Raw genomic sequence first — 24,858 nt, 5'->3', positions numbered from 1 at the left:
GGGGGAGCTGGTTCCAGAGGGTTGGGGCCGCCACAGAGAAGGCTCTTCCCCTGAGTCCCGCCGGACGACATTGTTTAGTCGATGGGACCTGGAGAAGGCCAAGAACTGCATATTTTGGCTGCAAGAAAGCACATTCTAGATCCTAAACACCCCTTCTGGCTGGATACCCTTGATGGCAATGAATGAAGCCTTGGAGGTCACAGTCTTCATTTTGAAGCAAAGCTTAAATGAAATGATGGCTGCGTTCAGACATGACATGCAATCTAGATTAATATAAATCCGTGAATCCATTGCTCCTATAGGAAATGGTTGTATGGATTAATTTTATTGCCTGAATAATACAATGCAATGAGACTGTAACTACAGCCTGTTAGATCACCAATTACTCAAACCCATGTTAGCCTAATTGAACAATAACAATGGCCCTTAGACTTATATACAGCTTTGTAGTGCTTTACAGCCCTAAGTGGGTTACAGGATCAGCATGCATTGGCTGCCAATCAGTTTCCAGTCACAATTCAAAGTGTTGGTTATGACCTTTAAGGCCCTGCATGGCATTGGACCAGAGTACCTCCGGAACCGCCTGCTACCGCACGAATCCCAGCGACTGATAAGGTCCCACAGAGTTGGCCTTCTCCGGGTCCCGTCGACCAAACAATGTTGTTTGGCGGGCCCCAGGGGAAGAGCCTTCTCTATGGCGGCCCCGGCCCTCTGGAATCAACTCCCCCCAGAGATTAGAATTGCCCCCACACTCCTTGTCTTTCGTAAATTACTCAAGACCCATCTATACCACCAGGCATGGGGGAGTTGAGACACCTTTCCCCCAGGCTTTTTTATATTTATATTTGGGTATGTATATGTTGTTTGTTTTTTTAAATATGACAGGGTTTTATGTGCTTTTTAATATTAGATTTGTTTTCGCTGGAATATTGTTTTTATTATTGTTGTAAGCCGCCCCGAGTCTTCGGAGAGGGGCGGCATACAAATCTAATAAATTGAATTGAATTAATGCCTCCAACAATCTGGGTCCTCGTTTTACTGGCCTCAGAAGGATGGACGGCTGAGTCAATCTCGAGCCAGTAAGAATCGAATTCTTGGCAGTACCTTCTCTAAAACTCTTGAAAGCTCTTGCTAATCAATCACTAGTTACCCCAAAATGTTCCAGCGGATGTAGAACTCATTTGCAGGTCCATGAAGCTCTGAGGCTACTTATTCTGTATTGCAGCACTCTTGATTTTCCAGTGCTTGAACCTAGTCTTCTTTGTGATTGAACTCACAGCATCCATCCATCTATCCATCTATCCATCTATCCATCTATCCATCCATCCATCCATCCATCCATCCATCCATCCATCCATCCATCCATCCATCCATCCATCCATCTATCTATCTATCTATCTATCTATCTATCTATCTATCTATTTATTTATGTGCCGCTCATGCCAAAACGGACTCTGCACGGCTAACAGCAATCATAAATGCAATACAAGTAAAAAGGGTAATAAATACATCAATAAAATCTACATAAAACTCACCTCTGCCGTCAGGCATGGGGGAATTGAGGCATTCCCCCCCCCCTCGGGCCTATACAATTTGCGTATGGTATGTCTGTGTGTATGTCTGGTTTAATAATGGGGGTTTTAAATGGTTTTTTTAAAATTTATTAGATTTGTTATGAATTGTTTTATTGTATGTTGTGAGCCACCCCGAGTCTACGGAGAGGGGCGGCATACAAATCTAAATAATAATAATAATAATAATAATAATAATAATAATAATAATAATAATAATAATAATCTAAAATCTATAAAAACTACAATATCATCAAAAGAAAATCATACATTCTCACAATCAATCCTAAATCCAGGCCTGCTGGAAAAGTCAGGTCTTAACGGCTTTCTGGAAGACCGGTAGAGAGGAGGGGGCAGTTGATTCCACAGGGTCGGGGCCACCACAGAGAAGACTCTTCCCCAAGGTCCCACCAACTGACATTGTTTGGCGGACGGGACCTGGAAAAGGCCGACTCTGTGGGCCCTTACTGGCCGCAGCGAGGTATGAGGGATGAGGAGGTCCCATAAATAGTCTGGCCCTGAGCCATTTAGGGCTTTAAAGGTAATAACCAACACCTTGAATTGTGTTTGGAGACTGACTGGCAACTAATACAGTTTGAATGGAGTTGTTCTGCCAGGCTCTCTGATAGGAGCCTCCCGAAAATTCAAGGGTACAAATTTCAGACACACACATGTTTGAAAATTCAAAACAATGTTCTTTATCACAAAATTCAAAATAAACTAAGCACTCTTTTTGTATTGCAAAGAGCACTCATCCCAAAACAACCAGGTAGTCTGTATAATTACCCTTAAGCAGTCATTAAGTACTTAGCTAGCAGCTGTGAAGAAACTTCACACCCCTTCTTCTTCCAACGAAGTGAGACACACACACACACACACACACACACACGTACGTTGCTCTGCTTTGTTTTCCAAGGCGTGAAAAAACAACAAAGTCCAGACAGCACAGGATTCCTGACGAACTCCGATCAGATACTCCTCCACAACGGCCAAACCCACATGCTGCTATTTATAGCAGCAGCCCTAATTACTGGCCTCCATTATTTCCTGTAATATGTTCTTACTTGGTCTCTTCTACACATAATTCTGCGCTTGCGTGGGTCCAAAACGTCTTCATCCGAATCAATGGAAGATAAGGGAGACTGACTGCCTGGGCTGTGTGCCAAGCCCTCCTCTGCCGAGTCACTCCCACCTTCTTCTCCGTCCGAGGAAATTAAACTCTGAACTGATTCTGTCGGCAATAACACAGGCCTGTGACATATTGAATTTTCCCCTGCATCTACCTCCCCATTCCCTGGGGCAGGAGCTGGGCCAGAGCCAACCACAACAGGAGTAATACGGGCCTACCTTGGTATATCCGTAATAGCACGCACTGCTGCATTTTGAATCAGCTGAAGTCTCTGAACGCTCTTCAAGGGTGGAGCGCATGTGGAGCGCATTGCAATAGTCAAGGCAAGAGGTGATGAGGGCGTGAGTGACTGTGTGGAGTGCCTCCTGGTCAAGATAGAGTCCTTGGAGACGGGTGGCATAAAAATCCAATTAATAATAAATAAAATAGGGCCAGGAGGCACTTTTGGAACAATGCTGGTAGCTTATACTGCTGTTAAACTTGTGTCCTGGCTTGGTTTCTGACCTCTGGAGTAGCTATTATTATTTATTAATTATTTTATTATTTTATTATTTTATTATTTTATTATTTTATTATTTTATTATTTTATTATTTTATTATTTTATTATTTTATTATTTTATTATTTTATTATTTTATTATTTTATTATTTTATTATTTTATTATTTTATTATTTTATTATTTTATTATTTATTATTTATTATTAGATTTGTATGCCGCCCCTCTCCGCAGACTCGGGGCGGCTCACAACAGTGATAAAAAACAATATACAATGACAAATCTAATATCAAAGTCTAAAATAACAATTTCACATTAAAAAACCTACTCCTTTTAATCTGTGCTCTTGTCCTTTTTGCTTTTGTGACCTGATCTATGGACTGCTGATTGCCCTCATTTTGCTACTCGTTCTCTTAAACAGGAAAGAACAGAGATTATTCAAAGTTGCTAAATATTTCTGTGGCTGGAATTGACAAATTAAGCCTTCTAAGCCAGGTAACTAACCCAGAAGCAGCCAACGTGAAACACAGCTATGGGCAAGGCAGCTCATGCAGACCAAATAGAGCTCTTCCCCTTTCCCTTGCTATCATGAAGGATCATGCGTTTCTAATACATGCAGATTCCCAGGAAAGTGGAGCCTGAGGATTTGCACCAAGATGCTGATACAATCAGACATGCATGTTGAGGCGAAAGATAGCAGTGCTGACAGCTTCAACCTGGCATGTAATCATCAGTGGCAGCTCTCACACAGCTCTTAAGGCAGGATTTCCTCTCCCTTTCGGTTCCATAGTAAAATAAGGAACAATTCTAAGGGAAACAAACCTAACTGGGGCCTCTCAAAAGGCTGCCTCTCTTTTGCTATAAACTCTAAGATAATCCATGAATGGTTAAACAAGCCAGTATCTGTTCTGTCGGGCTCTCTGGTAGACTCCTCCCAAAAATTCACAGGTACAAATTTCAGACACACACACGTTTGAAAATTCAAAACAATGTTCTTTATAATGAAAATTCACTTAAACTAAGCCCTCTTTTGGTGTAGCAAAGAGCACTCGTCTCGAAACAAACTGGTAATTGGTACAAGTCCCTTATCAGTTCTGTGATACTTAGCTTGCAGCTGTGAGGCAATTCACAGTCCTTCTTCTTTCACAAAGTGAAACACACTTTGCTGTGGTTTAGTTTCAAAGCGGGGAAAAATCAGCACACAAAAGGTCAAAGTCAGTAAAGCAGTCACGAAACACAACAATCAGATAATCCTCCACAATGGCCAAACCCACAGGCTGCTATTTATAGCAGCCTCACTAATTACCACACCCCCACCCAACCACAGGTGGCCTCATTTTGTTTGATAATAATCTCTTAGTTGTTGTTGCCTATGCATCGCTCTCCGCATGCGTGGCTGTATCATTAACTCTTGTTCTGAATCCAAGGAGGAGCTAGATAATTGATCTCCTTCTGAGCTGTCTGCCACACTCTCCTCCTCCCTGTCACTCATGTCTTCTTGGTTAGAGGAGCCTTCATCAGCAGATTCCACCGGGGGCAAAACAGGCCTGCAGCATGTGGATGTCTCCCCCACATCCACAGTCCTTGGGGCAGGAGCTGGGGCAGAGCTAACCACAACAGTATCCATGGTTTATTTAAGGAAGAGTTTCCCAGTCTGGTATCCTTTGGTTGGGCAGAAGTGAGGCCCTTGACAATAAATCACCTGCTTTGGACTGCATAGGTTGGAGCCTATCCAAACCATGACTATTTATTTCAGGATGGAGCAATACATTTTACTAAAGGTAATAAAACTGATAGTTTTAGTACTTCGGGTCTTTCTACAGTCCAGTTTAGAGCACCGTTAAGTATAACAGATGAAAGGAATCAGCACCATGCCATTCTTATATCATTCATTCACACCATAGTGCATTCTCTCCACATTAATATTAATGGCTTATCTAACTCATGCAAATCACTAGTGTACAATAGTCTCTCATTGTTTCCAGCCTCACAAAACCAACTATGGTATCTCTTTGGTATTATCTCAGAAATCCATTAAGTTACAATATCACAGAATTGTGAATGTTCCAGAATCCACAGTAGCAAATCACAATTCCACCCCCTAAAAATCAAGTGAGGACTCCATACTTGGAATCAAAAATCATAAACTACACAGCTAGTGTAATACTGAATGCAACTATCCTACTCTTCCAGACTTCAAATACTACATCTAGAAAATTTACAACTACGTCGTCTCCGAACTGATTTAACTGTTGTTCATAAAATCATACATCATAATGTACTCCCTGTCAGTGACTACTTCACCTTTAACAACAACAACACAAGAGCACGTAATAGATACAAATTGAATGTAAATCGCTCTAAACTTGACTGCAGAAAATACGATTTCAGCAATAGAGTGGTCACCGCCTGGAACTCATTACCTGACTCTGTTGTTGCTTCCCCCAACCCCAAAATCTTCAACTTTACATTATCAACAATTGACCTCTCCCCTTTTCTAAGAGGTCTGTAAGGGGTGTGCATAAGTGCACTTTTGTGCCTAATGTCCCTGTCCTACTGTCTTATTATCCTTTCTATTACAGTGATCCCTCTATTATCGCGAGGGTTCCGTTCCAAGACCCCTCGCGATAATCGATTTTTCGCGATGTAGGGTTGCGGAAGTAAAAACACCATCTGCGCATACGCGCCCTTTTTTTCTATGGCCGCGCATGCGTAGATGGTGGAGTTTGCGTTCCCCGCCGCCCACGCAAAGGGGAAACCCGATTCAGCTCCTCGTTGCTGCTGCGCTACCGAGCAGATCAGCTGCTGGGCGGCCGAAGGAACCTTCCCTGGGTCTTCCCCCTCTTGCTGGCGGGCGGGCGAGCGGCGGGCATCAGCGAGGAGCCGGGGTTTCCCCTTTGCGTGGGCGGCAGGGAAGACCCAGGGAAGGTTCCTTCGGCCGCCCAGCAGCTGATCTGCTCGGTAGCGCAGCAGCAGCGAGGAGCCGAATCGGGGTTTCCCCGCACGCAAAGGGGAAACCCCGATTCGGCTCCTCGCTGCTGCTGCGCTACCGAGCAGATCAGCTGCTGGCCGGCCGAAGGAACCTTCTCTGGGTCTTCCCGGCCGCCCACGCAAAGGGGAAACCCCGGCTCCTCGCTGATGCCCGCCGCTCACCCGCCCGCCAGCAAGAGGGGGAAGACCCAGGGAAGGTTCCTTCGGCCGCCCAGCAGCTGATCTGCTCGGCGCAGCAGCAGCGAGCAGACGAAGATCGGGGTTTCCCAGCCGCCCACTCAAAGGGGAAACCCCGGCTCCTCGCTGATGCCCGCCGCTCACCCGCCCGCCAGCAAGAGGGGGAAGACCCAGGGAAGGTTCCTTCAGCCGCCCAACAGCTGATCTGCTCGGCGCAGCAGCAGCGAGCAGACGAAGATCGGGGTTTCCCAGCCGCCCACTCAAAGGGGAAACCCCGGCTCCTCGCTGATGCCCTCACTCGCTCGCCCCGCCCGCCGCCCGCCAGCAAGAGGGGGAGAGATAGAGAAAGAGAGAGAAGGAAAGAAAGAGATGAGAGAGGGAGGAAGAGAGTGTGAGAGAGGAAGAAGCAAGATAGAGAAAGAGAGAGAGAAAGAAAGATGAGAAAGGAAGGAAGAGAGTGACGTCATCGGGTAGGAAAAATCGCGATATAGCGTTTCGCGAACATCGAGATCGCGAAAATCGAGGGATCACTGTACTACGTTCTACTATGTTATGTTATGTTATGTTATGTTAATATGTACTATAATACTATACTTGTTTGACAAATAAATAAATAAACCAAGCAAATACCTATAAATAGCTCTATTGGCTCTACCCTATTATCAAAAGTCAAGAAACTATTGAATAAATACTTAATAATTCATTTATTGAATTCACTCTATACATGGATCTCTGAGTTAATTTGAGTTAATTTGGTTAACTTTCTAAACCAAAACTGAGTGGCCAATATACCATTTTACAAAAGGCTAGATTTGGATCTTGGAAGAAGTGAATTTTTGCCAACAATTCTTTCAAAAGATTTGAAGATTTCAAGACTGCATATTTCAAAATAATGTGTCTGCCACAAAAATGTCCGGAACACAGTTTACAGAGATTGCCTTGAAAGACTTGCTTCACATTAGGATGTATTCACTATAGAATAAATTGAACTAAAGTGTCCCCAGACTATCAATCCTCCTGCCCAACTTTAAGAAAACAGGCTATGAAAAGAACATAGAGGTCAGTAATTCAGGTACACTGAATTCCATGGACTTCATAATTTATATAGCAAGCAATCATTTTTCGTTTTTCTTTTAAATGCACTCACCAAACAGGCTGTTACAACCTGTCTACAAAATTAATTGTGCTAGCCTTGAAAATGTCACACAAAGTGTATAAGAGAGAGAACCCAGAAATTTGCTTATGCAAAACATGGAGTAGGCATGTATTTTAAATATTCACAAACACAAACACCCTCCTCACACACACACACACTCTACATATTATTCTTTACATGCATTCAAGATGCATCCAAATATTAATTCCAGAAAGCTGGAGATTTCCTTTACCGTTATAGACAATTGTTATACGGGGGGTGGCATCCAAATCTGCGGAAGACAACTTGGAAGGATATCCCATTACTGTGGCCACAGAGAGACCCATCAGATAGAACAGCAAATTCTCTTTCATTTTCCTGGTCAACAAAGGCGGCTGCTCGCAGGGCAAGATAGCCCTTTTCTACCAGTTTGCCTTCAATTGTTGGGAAAGTTTCCTGTTGATTCTACATGTGGCATCGTAGCTTGCAAAAAAAAATTCCTGAAATAAAAAAAATAAAAGCTTTAAAAAAAAATAATGCAATATTCCAGCAATAATACAATTGCGTAACCTACACCATTGTTCAAGTCAGATATTTGCTATGAATTTAACCGCTACCTTTTAAAAGGTGAATGTCATTCAGGCTAGATCTATGGAGCTGCCTGGCAAATTGAATGTATCCTTCAGATCAGAAAGATACCAAATACTGTATAGTCTGAGTACTTTGCATGATTTACCCTTGACTTCTACATGACTGTAAACAGTGACCATATTTTCATGGAAGAAATAAAGGACAAACCTGAAAAGGGCACAAGTCTGAAAGTGATTCATTCATTCATTCATTCATTCATTCATTCATTCATTCATTCACTCATTCATTCATTCATTCATTCATTTGTCCAATACACAAATACATAGGAAGAAAAATAGACATGTGGTAATATATATAAGGGTAAAAATGAACTTAGAGGAGAGGATATATGAAAGGAAGAGAATATATATGATAGGTGAAAGAAAGGAAAGACAATTGGACAGGGGAATAAATAAATAAATAAATAAATAAATAAATAAATAAATAAATTCCAATGCTACAAACAAACAGCTCCAAAGCATTGGATCCTCTGGGAGTAAGCTCTTGAATGTTACAGAAATTGCTGTTCTATTGCAATACTAGTTTCAGTCAGAAAATATATCTGAATTATTAAATAACTCATATTATATATTTTTTTAAAAAATGGAAGGAGGAAAGCTAATTGTAAACAACTCTTTTAAAGCAGGATTTCATGCTTTAGATATTCATTTATTTTTAATAAGAGGTTAAAATGATCCCTAGCAAAAGCTTTACTTGAATCTCAAACCATTCTTAAATTGGTACCTTTACCTAAGATTAACAAAAATCTTCTAATTTTTTTTTTTGCAATCCTCCCTTATTTCTTTCTGTAACAACATTTCATGTAGTCTCCATGTGAAATATTTTGTAAAGAAACCAACAGTATTTTCCTTTTTAAATCAAACTCACAGGATTAAAATATTTAAAAATCTGAGTGTTTCTAATTAGAAACCTTAGTATCCAAGTTCTTTGAAATCCAAATAATTTCTATTCTTGACAAGGAGCTACACCTTTCTGAAAAATATGTACATTCTCTGGAGTTGTCATTTTACTCTTTCCATATAACAACCAGTCCTATATTGTCAATTAAAACATAAACAAAAACAAAACCTTTTGATAAACTACCTTGAGTGATTTTACTGCTTTTCTCAGTTCTATCCAATTATGCAGAGATTTTGCAATTTCAATTCCCTATTAAACATCAGTTTTTTTATTAGAAACCTATTAATCTTTCCATACATCGTTTACAGAACAATTCATCATTCTCATTTGGGGCATGAATTTCAATGTCTTCCAAAGTTTTAGCCTGATGCATATTAACTTCCACTCTAGCACATCCACCATACTCATTAGTCAGTTCTGTTTTTAATTAGGGATTAATATACAAAACAACTACAGTGGTACCTCTACTTACGAACTTTATTTGTTCCGTGACCAGGTTCTTAAGTAGAAAAGTTTGTAAGAAGAAGCAATTTTCCCCATAGGAATCAATGTAAAAGCAAATAATGTGTTCGTGTGGGGAAACCATAGGGAGGGTGGAGGCCCTGTTTCCTCCCAGGAGATTCCTAGAGGGGCCCCACAGAGGCTTCTCTCTGCCTTTTCTGACCCTGTTTCCTAGAGAGGCCCCACAGAGGCTTCTCTCCACCTTTTCTGGCCGTTTCCTCCCAGGAGATTCCTAGAGAGACCCCACGGAGGTTTCTCCATGCCTTTTCCGGCCCTGTTTCCTCCCAGGAGATTCCTAGAGAGGCCTCACAGAGGCTTTTCCCTGCCTTTTCCGGCCCTGTTTCCTCCCAGGAGATTCCTAGAGAGGCCCCACAGAGGCTTCTCTATGCCTGTTTCCTCCAAGGAGATTCCTAGAGGGGCCTCACAGAGGCTTTCCCCTGCCTTTTTCGGCAATGTTTCCTCCCAGGAGATTCCTAGAGAGGCCACAGAAGCTTCTCCCCACCTTTTCCGGCCCTGTTTCCTCCCAGGATATTCCTACAGAGGCCCCGCAGAGGCTTCCCCCTGCCTTTTCCGGTTACAGTTTTGAAGCCTTGGGTTTGTAAGTGGAAAATTGTTCTTGAGAAGAGGTAAAATAATCTTGAACACCCAGTTCTTATCTAGAAAAGGTTGTAAGTAGAGGCGTTTGTAGGTAGAGGCACCACTGTATATTTCTTTTCTTTTGTTCCTGCCAAAAAAATATGAGTCTCCGGAGAGGGGCTGCATACAAATCTAATAAATTATTATTAAATTATTATCATTATTACTTCACCCAAATTTTCATAAACCAAGTATTTTATATCCTAATAAATCCTGTGGGTAAATTATTTTGTGTTTTAATGTTTTTCAAATAATCTTTTTTCTCTTTTTAGGAACATTTTCTCAATTTATATTCCACGTTAAGCATTTGTAATCCATAATCAAGCCAAACATTTAGGAAAAAATCAATACCTGTAGAAGTGTAGATCTAATTCAGTACCATCACTTTCAGTTTCCTATTGGATCTGTTGAAGTTTTTATGTAGTCTCCACTGACATCTCCATTTGAATTTTGTCTTCTATTCCTTGAATTTTTCTAAAAATTCTCTTCTCTTCTGAACAGAATTTAGTCAAAATCTCTGCTGTAGAAAAATAAAAATTACATTTTTTAATTTGTCCCCTCAAAATGGGTTCTATCTTTCAATTAAAAATACATTTTTATTATTTTTGATCAGGAAAACTTTGATATCAATTTCTTTGAACACGTTTCTTTATACTGAGTTATTGATCTTCAGTCTTGCATTAAAATCCTTCTGCAAAACCTGATTCCTTTTTTTTCTTATTGATAAAGTGCACATTTCTTATTCTTAAAAATCTTGGATTTTTTTTCTATAAACTTTATCACTTTCTGCTTCTGTATTTTTTTAACTTCCGAATCCACCCCCCCCCAATGCCAAGACTTTAATATTTTCTTAAATATACTCATCAGAAACCTCAAACAAAATTCCTTCTCTCTCAATTTCAAGAGAGACAGGCTATCCAATTTTCTTTCCATGTTTTTTGTTTATAACTTACTCTCCAAAAATCTCCATTTCATCATTAATTGGTTTTACATCTCTAGACACTCATTTTACAGGGTTTTCCCTCTTAACATCCTCTTTCATCTCTTCTTTCATCATTAAGTCTTTCATCCATTCTTTTTTCCATAGCTACTGGGATCAATTTAGTTATCAACGATTCACTTAATTTACTGGTAAATTGTTAAAAAAAAAACAATTTTTAGATTGCTCTAACAATCGTCCCCACACACACACATTTTACCACTTTTCAGTTCTTGCCATTATAATACAAATGAAAAATTGTTGCAAACAAGGGAAAAGGAAAAAGCAAGCTTTCCCACTTTTTTTCCTCTTTTTTTCCCCTGTACTTTAAATATTTTAATATCTAATGCCACTCTGTAATGAGTCAGGATATAATACATATCTCTATAGTTACAGTCAACAATACAGTTGGTTCATATTATGCTTATCCAGTGAAGGGCTACCAAATATTTTGCTACCACACTGTGGGCGTGGCTTATGCAGGACGCCCTGTATTTTCTTTCAACATATTTCAATCCAAATTGGGTGCTCTGGGGTGGAGCTCCATTTTCACTACCCCGCTGCGTGTGTTCCAACCCCCCCCCCGGTTTGGGCAGTAGCCCACCCCTGTGCTTATTTTTATTTTTATTTCCACCAATTACCTGTACTTTTTAATAATAACCAGAACATACTCCCATGAAGACCCAGGTTAATTATCTAATTGAATTCCAATTTATTCACAAGGAATCTTTCAGAATAATTGTCCCCTTTATCTGTTCTAAACTTTCTTACATCATCTCTTTGCATAACTTAAGACATTCTTAAGTTTTTAAAACAGATGTGTCAAACTTGCATCATCATGGCAGCATCATGTAACGTATCGCAACTTTTCCCCCTTCGCTAAACCATGCATGGCGGTGGTCAGTGCATGATGTATCCGGCCCGTAGGCCACGAGTTTGAGAGCTGTTGCTTTGTGATACAGAAAAAAACCCTTGTTATTCTGCCACAAAGGAAATATCTCTTTAACTATAATAAAAGAGGTTCAGCTTTACAACTGTATAGGCCAGTGATGGCGAACCTATGGCACGGGTGCCACAGGTGGCACATGGAGCCATTTCTGCTGGCACACAAGCCATTGCCCTAGCTCAGCTCCAACGTGCAGGTGTGTGCTAGCCAACTGATTTCACACAGAGGCTCTGAGAGGGCATTTTTGGCTTTCAGAGAAACTCCAGGGGGACCGGGGACAGTGTTTTACGCTCCTTTGGCTTCAGGGAAGCCTTTGGAGCCTGGGGAGGGTGAAATCCAAGCCTACTGGGCCCATCAGAAGTTGGGAAACAGGCTATTTCCAGCCTCCAGAGGGCCTCGGGGGGCGGGGGGGAAGCTGCTTATGCCCTCCCCAGGTATAATGCCCCAGAGTGGCATTAGAGATTAAAATATTTAAAGTACAGGGAGACAAAAGAGGGGAAAAAAGGAAAAAAGGGGGAAAGCTTACTTTTTCCCTTTCCATTGTTTGTAACAATTTTTCATTTGTATTATAATATAATGGCAAGAACTCAAAGTGGTAAAATGTGTGTGTGTGTGGATGATAGTTAGAGCAGATTCAATAGCACATGCACACACTCTTTTAGCAACCAAGGAAAAAAGGTTCGCCATCACTGGTATAGGCTATATTATGACTATGAGTTTAGAAGGAATCCTTTGACTCCCAGCTGCTCAAATCATGAATCAATTACAAAAACCTCAGTTTAAAAGAGTGCAAATAGGCAAGCTCACAGTCAGATTTTGCCAGCCAACATTAATCCCCTGGTCCCAATTCTCCACTACAATATCATCCCTAATCCTTCAAAAATATTTACTGTAATTCACCATAAATCTCAGTGGAAGTTGATCAAAAACACTTCCTGAAATGGAATGCGGGGATGACCTTGGGGAACAAAAGGAACAGATGCTGCCTAAGAAACAATCAGACAACAACAAACAAGAGAGGCAAAAGTTCCCAGTGACTTAAGAAGTGTGAGCTTCATATTCCAGGATTCCCCAGCCAATATGCTATGAATTCCACACATCTTGAAACAGCCAAGGTTGAGAAACATTTGTGGAGAACTTCTCCAATAATCTATGAATCAAAGAATTGCTATAATTTCAGGGGGGGGGGTGTTTCCTCCGGAACCGCCTGCTACCGCACAAATCCCAGTGGCTGATAAGGTCCCACAGAGTTGTCCTTCTCCGGGTCCCGTCGACTAAACAATGCCGTCTGGCGGGCCCCAGGGGAAGAGCCTTCTCTGTGGCGGCCCCGGCCCTTTGGAATCAACTCCCCCCAGATATCAGAGTTGCCCCCATCCTCCTAGCCTTTCGTAAGCTCCTTAAAACCCACCTCTGTCGTCAGGCATGGGGAAATTGACATGTTCCCTCCCCCGAGGCTTATAAAATTTATGCATGGTATGCTAGTAAGTATGATTGGTTTAATTTGCGGTGTTTTTTAAATTAACTTAAATATTAGATTAGATTTGTTTTTACATTGTGTTGTTATTGTTGTGAGCCGCCCCGAGTCTGCGGAGAGGGGCGGCATACAAATCTGATTAAACTAAAACTAAAAAAAAAAAATTATGTTTGGTATGTATGTGCTGTTTGGTTTTTAATTATGATAGGGTTTTTAGTTTTTTTAATATTAGATTTGTGCCATTATAATATTGTTTTTATCGTTGTTGTGAGCTGCCCCAAGTCTTCGGAGAGGGGCGGCATACAAATCTAATAAATTATTATTAATTATTATTATTAATTCTCTTTTCCTGGGTTTTGCAAGTAAATCCTCAGTTAAATTTCCTTTGACTTTGCTCCTAACAATTGTTTGTTTGTTTGTTTGTTTGTTTTGCAAGTACATATTAGTGGTATACAAAGATATAACAATATTTATATACATGATACTTGTAAAAGAGAAACATTAGGACAGGGGATGGAAGTCACTCTGGTGCACTTATGCATGCCCCTTAATGACCCCTTGACCTTTTACGAATCGGAAGAGGTCAACAATGGATAGTCTAAGGGTAAAGTTTGGGGGTTAGGTGATGATACTACAGAGTCTGGTAGTGAGTTTCATGCATCAACTACTCGGTTACTAAAGTAGTTACAGTTACTAAACTGTAACTGTTACTAAAGTTTCCTACAGTCGAGTTTAGAGCGGTTTACTTTAAGTTTGTATCTGTTTTTTGCTCTTGTGTTGTTGTGTGTAATTATATGGACAGAATTAGTAAAATCAGAAGATAGTTGGGGGATTAGAAGGTAACTGTCAACCCTCCCAGGTATATCAGACCGGAAACACAATTTGATGATCTAATTCTACTTTATTGTAAGGCTACATTTACAAAATCTTGCAAGTCTAAAAGTACTAACTTCCTGCTGCTACTTTTAACTGCATAATCCATTAGGGCAGTCACTTCCTAAATTTATTTCTCTAGACTCTTAAAGTAGTCAAGGTTGAGAAACATTACGATACAATAAAAGGATTCTAGATGGAAATCAGATGTAGCAGAATCTTGCCAAATGAACAAAAATATTATGGAAGCACCTGATTTGAACAATATAATCACAGCCACAAGAAAAATACTGACAGCACAAAAGAAGAGTGTATCTGTTATCCAGGAACGTATACTATAAGTAGTTTCTCAGCAGAGTGCCTCCGGGTACTATCTTAATAAAAGAATTACCGGTATAATGCAGCAGGATACAGAAGGAAGTGTGATCTAATGTTACCAGTGTTACCATGTTATTATCATATGCATTAGTTGTAGATGTTTGCTTCTTGTAGATACACAGCCACACCTTATGTCATGCACTGTATTTGTATGATGCCATGAATTAAAAAATAGAATATACAATGTAAGTTTCCCTGAAATGAACTATAGAAAAAAATATTTTTCTAAAAGAATATAGTATATGCAATGTGGGAAAGCACAAAACGAAGGTTTATAAGAAACAACCAGAAATGGTTGTCAAAATATGAAGACATTTCTCAAAGAGGTAATTTCCCAAACAATTATATAATGTATATAAAATAACATCTACTCACATCTGAGGAGTTCCAACAAGGAGAAAAACAGTCAGATAATGCCTCCTACTGGTCAATGTAACTGAAACATCAGACCATATGTACATTGTGTAAAAAAAGAGGGCGGGGTGGGGGGAGAGAGAATGCCATCCTTTCCCAAGCTGCTGGTGGTAGAAGTACTGTAATCCAAAAATCTTACTGTGGGGCATGACATAATGAAACATCAGTTTATCTTTGCTCTGAGTGGACTGTATATACTACTCTGATAGCTCCCAAAACAAGAGAACTAAATTATTATTATTATTATTATTATTATTATTATTATTATTATTTATTGGATTTCTATGCCGCCCCTCTCCATAGACTTGGTGCGGCTAACAACAATGATAAAAACAGCATGTGACAATCCAATAATAAAACAACTAAAAACCCTTATTATAAAACCAAACATACACACGAAATGAAGCACTGATCCTTGAATGGAGATGATAGAAGAATGCCTTTCTGGAATTATAAGTCAATGGGAACTGTAGTATCTTAAAGATCAGACAGAAGGAGATAAAACTGCATGAAACTCACTCTGCCTCAATTTATTCTGCAGTGCCATGGTGAACCTAATCTGCACAGATAGATATACAGGTGTAAGTGAGTATGGGTGCTTTCAGCTGTGAATGGAAAATGGGCCTTTATTCCAGAGTTCCTCGTTAAATAAGCATAAGACATAACACTGGAGTCATAGAAAGACCTTGTTTGGCTTTCCATGTGATGAAACTACAGTAATACCTTGCCTTACGAACTTAATTGGTTCCAGGATGAGGTTCGTAAGTCCGTAAGATGAAACAATGTTTCCCATAGGAATCAATGGAAAAGCCAATAATGTGTGCAAGCCCATTAGGAAAATCCAAAATAGTAAGGCTTTAAAAAAAAAAGCGGTGGCCAGACGAAGCTGAGGTAAACGGAGTGGGGGGAGGGAGTCCCAACAAAGCCTCCCGTTTTTGTCCCCCCCCCTCTGCTCATCTCCCCCACACCTTTCTCCTCTCTTGAGCTCCATGAGTCTTTTCCTCCCGTTTTTGTCCCACCCACTCTGCTCATCTCCCCCACACCTTTCTCCTCTCTTGAGCTCCATGAGTCTTTTCCTCCCGTTTTTGTCCCACCCACTCTGCTCATCTCCCCCACACCTTTCTCCTCTCTTGAGCTCCATGAGTCTTTTCCTCCCGTTTTTGTCCCACCCACTCTCCCCAGCGGAATACCCATTTTTGCAATCCTGGGATTCTTCTGAAGCTCCCCTCCATGGGAAACTCCACCTCCTGACTTCAGCGTTTTTGCAATGCTGTAGAGAAATCCCAGGGGGGGAATCCCAGGATTGCAAAAAGTCTGGAGGTCTTTCTGTGTTTTTGCGATGGTGCGATTTCGCTGAGGCTTCCCTCGCTGGGAAACCCCACCTTTGGACTTCCGTTGCTAGCGGAGCGCCCATTTTTGCGATCCTGGGATTTCCCTACAGCATCGCAAAAGCGCGGAAGTCAGGAGGTTGGATTTCCCACGGAGGGGAGCCTCAGGGGAATCCCAGGATCGCAAAAACGGGCGCTTCGCTTGCAACGGAAGTCCAGATGCAGGGACTTCCAACCAGCTGAGGGTTCATAAGGTGAAAAAAGTTTGTAAGAAGAGGCAAAAAAATTCCGAACCAAATTTGTATCATGAAAAGTTCGTATGACGAGGGGTTTGTATCACAAGTACCACTGTAGAAATATTTTCTAAGGTACGATTGTTTTAAAAATGCTAAAATTTCACCCAAAAACATTATTATTATTATTATTATTATTATTATTATTATTATTATTATTTATTAGATTTGTATGCCGCCCCTCTCCGAAGACTCAGGGCGGCTCACAACAACAATAAAAAACAGTATAGACAATGGAACAAATCTAATAATAAGAATTATATAAAAAACCCCAACTGTTAAAAAAACCCATACAACACATACATACCAAACATAAAATATAAGAGAGCCTGTGGGAGATGTCTTAGTTCCCCCATGCCTGGCGATATAGGTGGGTCTTGAGTAACTTGCTAAAGACAAGGAGGTTGGGGGCTGTTCTAATCTCCGGGGGGAGTTGGTTCCAGAGGACCGGGGCCACTACAGAGAAGGCTCTTCCCCTGGGGCCCGCCAAACAACATTGTTTGGTTGATGGGGCCCGGAGAAAGCCAACTCTGTGGGACCTTATCGGCCGCTGGGATTCGTGCGGTAGAATGCGGTTCCGAAGGTATTATGGTCCAATGCCATGAAGGGCTTTAAAGGTCATTACCAACACTTTGAATTGTGACTTAAATGGCAAAGCGATCTTTTTCTTCAGTACTAAAGCAATTCTAATTAACAAGCTAAAAGCTGAGGAATTATTCATAGTTTAAAAGCTAGGGAACTTTGCTGAAGCTTTTGATTACATAATGGTATGATTTAGCAGTCATGAATAAACTTATTAACGTTACATATACCGTAAGAGAATTTTAGATCAAAATTTGCTGAAACTTTACTCTCTTTCCATGTTTTCAAGAAATGAAAGGCGAAAGACAAACCTCACCCCAACCCCCACCACCTTTAAATACGAAACAGGTTGTCTTAATAGACTAAAACTTCTATTTGGATGCCTTCCAGATGTGTTGCCAAGACAACTTTCAGAAGTCCTGGCTGACCAAAGGAATTCTGGGCATTGTAAAACCAATACATCTGAATGGCAACAGATTGATTATCATTTAGCTAAAGTTCTTGTCACGGGAATATAACTACTAGAATATGGTGAGCCCCAAACTAACTTGGGAAAAGTGATAAAGTAGTTGATATGCAAATGAAGTAGATAAGAGTGATCTATGCAAACCCTAACACTAATGATTAAGAAGTTATGTAATTGAAGGCTGGACTCAAGCATTTCAATTTGTATAAAGAATCAAGTAAGACTTCACAATTGCTCTCATCTAGTGGCATAGATCAATGATGGTGAACCTTCTTTGGTTCACATGCCAAAAAGGGGGGGGGGGGGTATGAGCGCACCAGGACACATACACATGGTCACACCCATTCCCTCCTCTCATGCATGTACACCCACCCACCCTTGCTGCCGCTGTGCATGCGCACAACCCCCTACGGCCCTCACGGATGCGCATTGGCCTCACTGAAGCCTGGGACAGTGAAAAATGGACAAACTTTTAATTAACCAAGGAATGATGGAATACCGATAATCTATCAGCCGAACGACAAACGAAATTTAGACTTTATTTTTCTAACTCCTTCTTACTACCCACGAAATATGAAATAAGAATAATATGTATTTTTGTTTTAACCCCCCCCTTTTTTCCTTTTCCCCTTTTGTTGTATTGGTTGCGTTAAGTTGGTCGTGGTGATTGTTGTTGTCCTTTTTGATGATATGTTACATGTTTTGTTCAATGGGAAAATTCAATAACATTTATTTTTTTTAAAAAAAAGAAAAATGGCCGAACGGGTTTGCCTGCAGTGCAAAAAACAGCACAACGAGCAAACCAAAAGTTCAGAAAAATGGACTTCCGGTTTGCCCATTGGCCGGTTTTTCATACTCCAGGGCTTCAGGGAAGCTTCCTTGAAGCCTCTGGAGGGCAAAATGGCCATCCCCAAGGCTGGAAATCAGCTGTCCACGCTGGAGCTGACATAAGAGAATGCCTCGTGTGCCCTCTGACGGAAAGAGAATCTCACTGAGAGAAATCAGCCTGTTAGAACTGAAGTGAGGCTTTCCGGAGGTCGAGGAATTAAAGCTACAAGCATTCATTATTAAAATGAAGTTAACTTTTATTGTAAAAAGTAAAAAAAAGTTATATTGCCGGAGCGGCATAAAAACATGTCTTACATCTTAGCAAGTAAGAAGAAAGAATATGTCTGCCAGCGTCTCTTCCTGTGTAAGAAAGGAAGTGAGCAAAGCAGTGTTACATCATAGAGAGGGAGGAGCTACATTAACAAACAGAGTTAACCATTTAACTACAGGATGCTTCTTAATGTCTTTGGAGGCTGTCAATCCACAGCGTGACACCCTCCAATATGGCTCCACATGTCACCTAGTGTACCATAGGTTCGCCATCACTGGCATAGACGGCACATTAAATAAGAGCAAAAGAATATTTTAAAAAGCTTACTTTTGAGCTTGGCTTTGTAAGGTAACACAAGGCAATCTGTAATCCACGTCTTGACTCATTGACTACTATAGTTTTTCCGACAATTTCAGCATTCAGCTAACATAAATAAACTATGGAAAACTAAAACAAGCTTGTATAAATACTGTATAATAAAAATGATTGCAGTCACCGATGAACAATTAAAAGGCAGGCAGAAGGAAAGAGTGGGAGTCAAATGCAATTACTGAGCAGTGGATTCCACAGCCTGGGAGTAATCTAGGATAAGACCTTTTCCTGTATACTAGATATACAAGTTTCTGACAGTGGCCTGCCTTCAGAAAACCTCAGAACCCAAATTAGTTAATAGGTATACAAAAGGTGAGACCCTAAACTTGTCATGTCCTACTTTTTGGCTTGTCTGGGCCTCATTAAGCGAAAAGGAATTTTCTTGCACCACATATAAAATATATAATTAATGTAACCCAACCCCCACTCAGTAAAAGACCTTGGAATACTAATATCAAATGATCTAAGTGCCAAAGCCCACTGCAACAATATCGCCAAAAAGGCTTCTAGAGTTGTTAACTTGATCCTATGCAGCTTCTGCTCTGGCAAGCTCACGTTACTCACCAGAGCCTACAAAACTTTTGCCAGACCCATCCTTGAATACAGTTCATCTGTCTGGAACCCATACCACATCTCCGACATCAACACCCTTGAAAATGTCCAAAGATACTTCACCAGAAGAGCCCTTCACTCCTCCACTCGAAACAGAATACCCTACGAAAGCAGACTATCAATCCTAGGTCTAGAAAGCTTAGAACTACGTCGCCTAAAACACGATCTAAGTATTTCCCACAAGATCATATGCTGCAACGTTCTACCTGTCAATGACTATTTCTGCTTCAATCACAACAACACAAGAGCACGCAACAGATTCAAACTTAATATTAACCGCTCCAAACTTGACTGTAAAAAATATGACTTCAGCAACCGAGCTGTCGAAGCGTGGAACTCATTATCTGACTCAGTAGTGTCAACCCCTAACCCCAAACATTTTTCCCTTAGACTATCCACCATTGACCTCTCCAGGTTCCTTAGAGGTCAGTAAGGCGCGTGCATAAGTGCACCAGTGTGCCTTCTGTCCCCTGTCCAATTGTCTCTCCTTATCTCATTTATCTTTTCTTCCTTTCAAATATGTTCACCTATACTTTTATATCTTTTCTTCTATTCTTTTCTTTACTTATATTATTACATATCTTTCTCTTCAATGCGTATTATGTATTGGACAAAATAAATAAATAAATAAATAAATAAATAAATGTGCATATATACATGGAAGATCTATGCATGCGCAGAAGCTTCTGTGCGTGCACACATATCTGAACCAGTAGCAAAGGTAAGTGAAACCCATTACTGTAGTAATGCGACCCCACAAGATCATAAGCATTTTATACATGCTTATGATCTTGTGGGGTCGCATTACTACAGTAATGGGTTTCACTTACCTTTGCTACTGGTTCAGAGATGTGTGCACGCACAGAAGCTTATGCACATGCCCAGATCTTCCATGATAACATTTAGGTGGAGCTTCCTGCTGCTGCCGCTACCAGTTCCCCTGAACTGGGGTGAACTGGTAGCAACCTACCAATGCATTGCTATCTGTCCAGGGCTGCAGGTTGGTCATGCTTGCTGTAAACCATTAAACCCTTTAGAGCAATGTTTCCCAACCTTGGCAACTTGAAGATATTTGGACTTCAAGTCCCGGAATTCCCCAGCAAGCGGATGCTGGCTAGGGAATTCTGGGAGTTGAAGTCCAGATATCTTCAAGTTGCCAAGGTTGGGAAACACTGCTTTAGAGGTCCATAACAACATTTTAAACTGTGCCTAGTAAAAAATAAGCAATCAATCTTCTACACTGGTATTCCCATATCTTGCACCAATTAGCAGTCTATCTTGTTAGCTCCTGACACTTTTAAAGTATCAACAAGGTATATACTCATGAATAGAATACATTTCCAAACCAACAAGGAACAATAGAAGCTGGCACAGTACAGTAGTTGCCACCTGCCCTCCAGTGACAACTGAGGATCTAATCATTATTCCTAACTATAAATCTGCTCTTTTAAGTACAATCCCTACCTGAAAAGTCTAAGCCTCCATTCTAAAGCCCAGTTTCTTATTGATCATCAGTACCTTTTATCTTAATTTACTTCTGTTTTCCCTCTTCTAGCCTTTCAACATTATCTGAACTTTACAAATTAGTACAAATTGCTTCCTTGAAATTAGATGGTATGACGCAGAAGGACTGGACATCATCAACAAATTGATGGCACCCCTCTTAAAAATTCCAAGTGATTTCCAACAGAACCTTCATTTAGCTATTCAATAGCATGGGGACAAAATGGAACCCTGGTTGAAAAACTAGTACATTATCAAATAGCAATTTCTCAATACCACTTTCTGGACATAGTTCTACAATACTGCAAAATATTAAATGTATCAGATGATTTAAAAATGTAGCATATTTGATAGTACTGAATGTCATCAAGGGCTGTTAATCCCAAAGGTTTATAGTGTAGGGGAAAACAGGAAACAAAGATCAGAAACAAAAGAAAAAGTAAAAGTGGTAAGGTATCCGTTGGATGATTTACTCACCCTTGGCATGCAAGCCCTAGCAGATTACTCAGTGGGAATTCTCTTGCTAGAAGAAAAGGTTTGCCTGCCTTGGAGGCATGGTCAAAATAGATACAAGTGAAACTTGAAAAATTCTGAGTGCATATGCATGCTTATACTTTTCAGAGATCCAATATTCTTCTATGTACAATCCTTATTTTATTGATTGCATGTAATATTTTAATTTTCTGAGATGGTGGATTTGGGGTTTTCATGAGCTGTGCCCCATAATCATCACAATTATGACAAATCACGGCTTGCCTTGCATGTAACGAGTCTCTCTCATATATTACATTTCACCTTTTAAGTGGCATTACTGAAATAAAGGAACTTTTGCACGATATTCCAATTTTTCAAGTTTCCCCTGTAGATGACAATTGCTACTCCATTGTGGACCATGATAAAGAAGATGGAAGAAGGTTGGAAAAAAGTGTGAAGGCTTTCTTATTTGTTTTGATCTTTAGTTTTTTACATCAATTTAGAACTTGAAAAAGTGACTGTATCCAGAAAGTCATTATAGCACTGTTGCCCTAAGCAACAGAATCCAACAAGGACCATTTCATAAAGTAATTGCAATATAAAGCAAAGTATCATCAATTTTTGGTTTCTTATCAGCAAAGAATGAATTCCTTACTGAGGCCAATAGCTTCGTACTTGAGAAGAGTAACCACTGGAGAAGAAGCCCAGGTATGTTTTTTGATTGTTCAGATGGATAGATATAGGCTATATGCATTATGTAAAACCAAAGCAGGGAACTAGGGTTCCTTCAGGTGTCCTCACAGTATAACTTCTAGTATTTATTTATTTATTGGATTTGTATGCCGCTCCTCTCCGCAGACTCAGTATCCATCATTATTTAGCCATACTAATAATGGGACTGCTTGGAACTGAAGTTCAATGGAATTCTACTGTTGACTTTTTTAAAGAAACAGGTTCATATACTGTGCTAAAAAATAACATCTGATTTTTTTTTAGTTGATGTATAGCTACTGTATTCTGTAGGTCTTGCCTGCAAACCCAATTCAAGGAACCTGCTGGTAGAAGCAGCCAACCCATTGCATAATAACAGAAAAGGAAAGGATTTTGAGACTGAGAGGTTGAATGAATTATTTGCTTTTGTTTTCACTGCAGGAAATAAATAAATAAATAAATAAATAAATAAATAAATAAATAAATAAATAAATAAATAAATAATAAATAAATAAATAAATAAATAAATAATAAATAAATAAATAAATAAATAAATAAATAAATAAATAAATAAATAAATAAGACTCTGTTCCCCGAATAGACATTTCTAGAAATAGAATCTGAGCTGCTGAGTGAAAGAATGGTGTCAAGAGAAGGAATTCCATTTAAACCTAATTGACAAGCTGAAAACAAACAAGCCGCCCATTCCCGATGCTACCCGCCAACGAAATCTTAAAACTGCTCAGATGTGAAATTGTTTTGATGATGTACCTCATTTAAAAAGACATCAGCAAACAAAGTAGCCATGGTATAAGAGAGAGTTCATCTTCTGAATCAATAATTTATGAAGAATAGGAAGCCAAAAACAAGAATAAATTGAAAGTTCTCATAATGGAGAATGTAAATAGCATCCCTCCCTTTCAGGAGCTTTACTGAAGCCAGTGTTTGTTTACTAGTTCACAAGTGTTATGGAATTAGATGTGAGCAGGAAGATGGTAAAATTTGCTCATGAAAACAAAGAATTCTAAAAGCATATTTTCCCCAGTAGCATATTGGACATCTTCCGACCTGAGGGGCTTATCTTCCAGCGTCATATCTTTTTGCCTTTTGGTACTGTCCGTGGCAAAGATACTGAAGTGGGTTGCCAATTCCTTCACCAGTGGATCACGTTTTGTCAGAGCTCTCTGCTATGACCTGTCTGTCTTGGATGTCCCTGCATGCCATAGCTCATAGTTTCATTGAACTACGCAAGGTCTGTTCTACCCCAGCTACGGACCACAAGAACGCAGCGCACACAAAGTCTGTACAAATCTTACTTTACTAATTAAGAACTACTAATAAGTTTTCTTAGTAGTCGTCAAACACAAATACAGTTTAAAGCAGTCTTTTCTGAACACTGGCTGTTAGTTCATTAACAGCCAGCACGAGTCCATGTCTTTTAGGAAACAGGAAGCTTGCAGTGGTTGGCAAAATGCCCAGAAGCAATTTGCAGGAAAAATGTCAAGAGAGAGAAATAATAATAATAATAATAATAATAATAATAATAATAATAATAATAATAATAATTTATTAGATTTGTATGCTGCCCCTCTCTGAGGACTCGGAGCGGCTCACAACAATAAAACATCATATACAAATCCAATGTTAAAACAGTCTATAAAAACCCCTTATTAAAAACAGTCATACAGCCCAAACATACCATCCATAAAATCAAAAGCAGCTATGGATATATCAATTCCTCCATGCCTGGCGACATAGATGAGTTTTCAAAAATTTGCAAAAGGCAAGGAGGGTGGGGGTAGTCCTAATCTCTGGGGGGAGCTGATTCCAGAGGGCCGAGGCCGCTACAGAGAAGGCTCTTCCCCTGGGTCCCGCCAGACGGTATTGTTTCATTGACGGGACCCGGGGAAGGCCAACTCTGTGGGACCTAATCGGTTGCTGGAATTTGTGCAGCAGCAGGCAGTCCCGGAGGTATTCTGGTCCGATGCCATGTAGGGTTTTATAAAACAAGAGAACAAGAGACAATCAGACATTTCTGGAGTCAAGACACAAAGGAGCATGATCGTTGTTTCCTGCAAATTGCTTCCTTCAGCGTCATCCCTTAAATAGGCTAGGGGAGTGGCCAATTAGCCCCAAGCCTTACTCCCGAGGAGACCTCCTCCTGAGA

The 24,858-nt window shown here is 40.2% G+C and overlaps 1 protein-coding gene across 3 annotated transcripts in view; it reads right to left on the bottom strand.

The window, feature by feature from the left end:
• SEMA4G (semaphorin 4G) overlaps positions 1 to 24,858 on the bottom strand; it is a 175,227-nt gene that overhangs the window by 83,713 nt on the left and 66,656 nt on the right. For all 3 annotated transcript variants that reach the window (XM_070752847.1, XM_070752848.1, XM_070752846.1), the window contains exons 2-3: positions 10,539 to 10,707; positions 7,753 to 7,999 (exon numbers count right to left, since the gene is read on the bottom strand). In XM_070752847.1, the coding sequence (XP_070608948.1) occupies positions 7,753 to 7,873 (121 nt within the window). In that variant the 5' untranslated portion in view covers positions 7,874 to 7,999; positions 10,539 to 10,707. The remainder of the gene's footprint in view (positions 1 to 7,752; positions 8,000 to 10,538; positions 10,708 to 24,858) is intronic.

Source organism: Erythrolamprus reginae, chromosome 5 (assembly GCF_031021105.1).
Source record: "Erythrolamprus reginae isolate rEryReg1 chromosome 5, rEryReg1.hap1, whole genome shotgun sequence".
Taxonomy (NCBI): Eukaryota; Metazoa; Chordata; class Lepidosauria; order Squamata; family Dipsadidae; genus Erythrolamprus; species Erythrolamprus reginae.
Note: the sequence above shows the minus strand (reverse complement) of the source record. Positions and strands in the feature narration are given on the sequence as shown.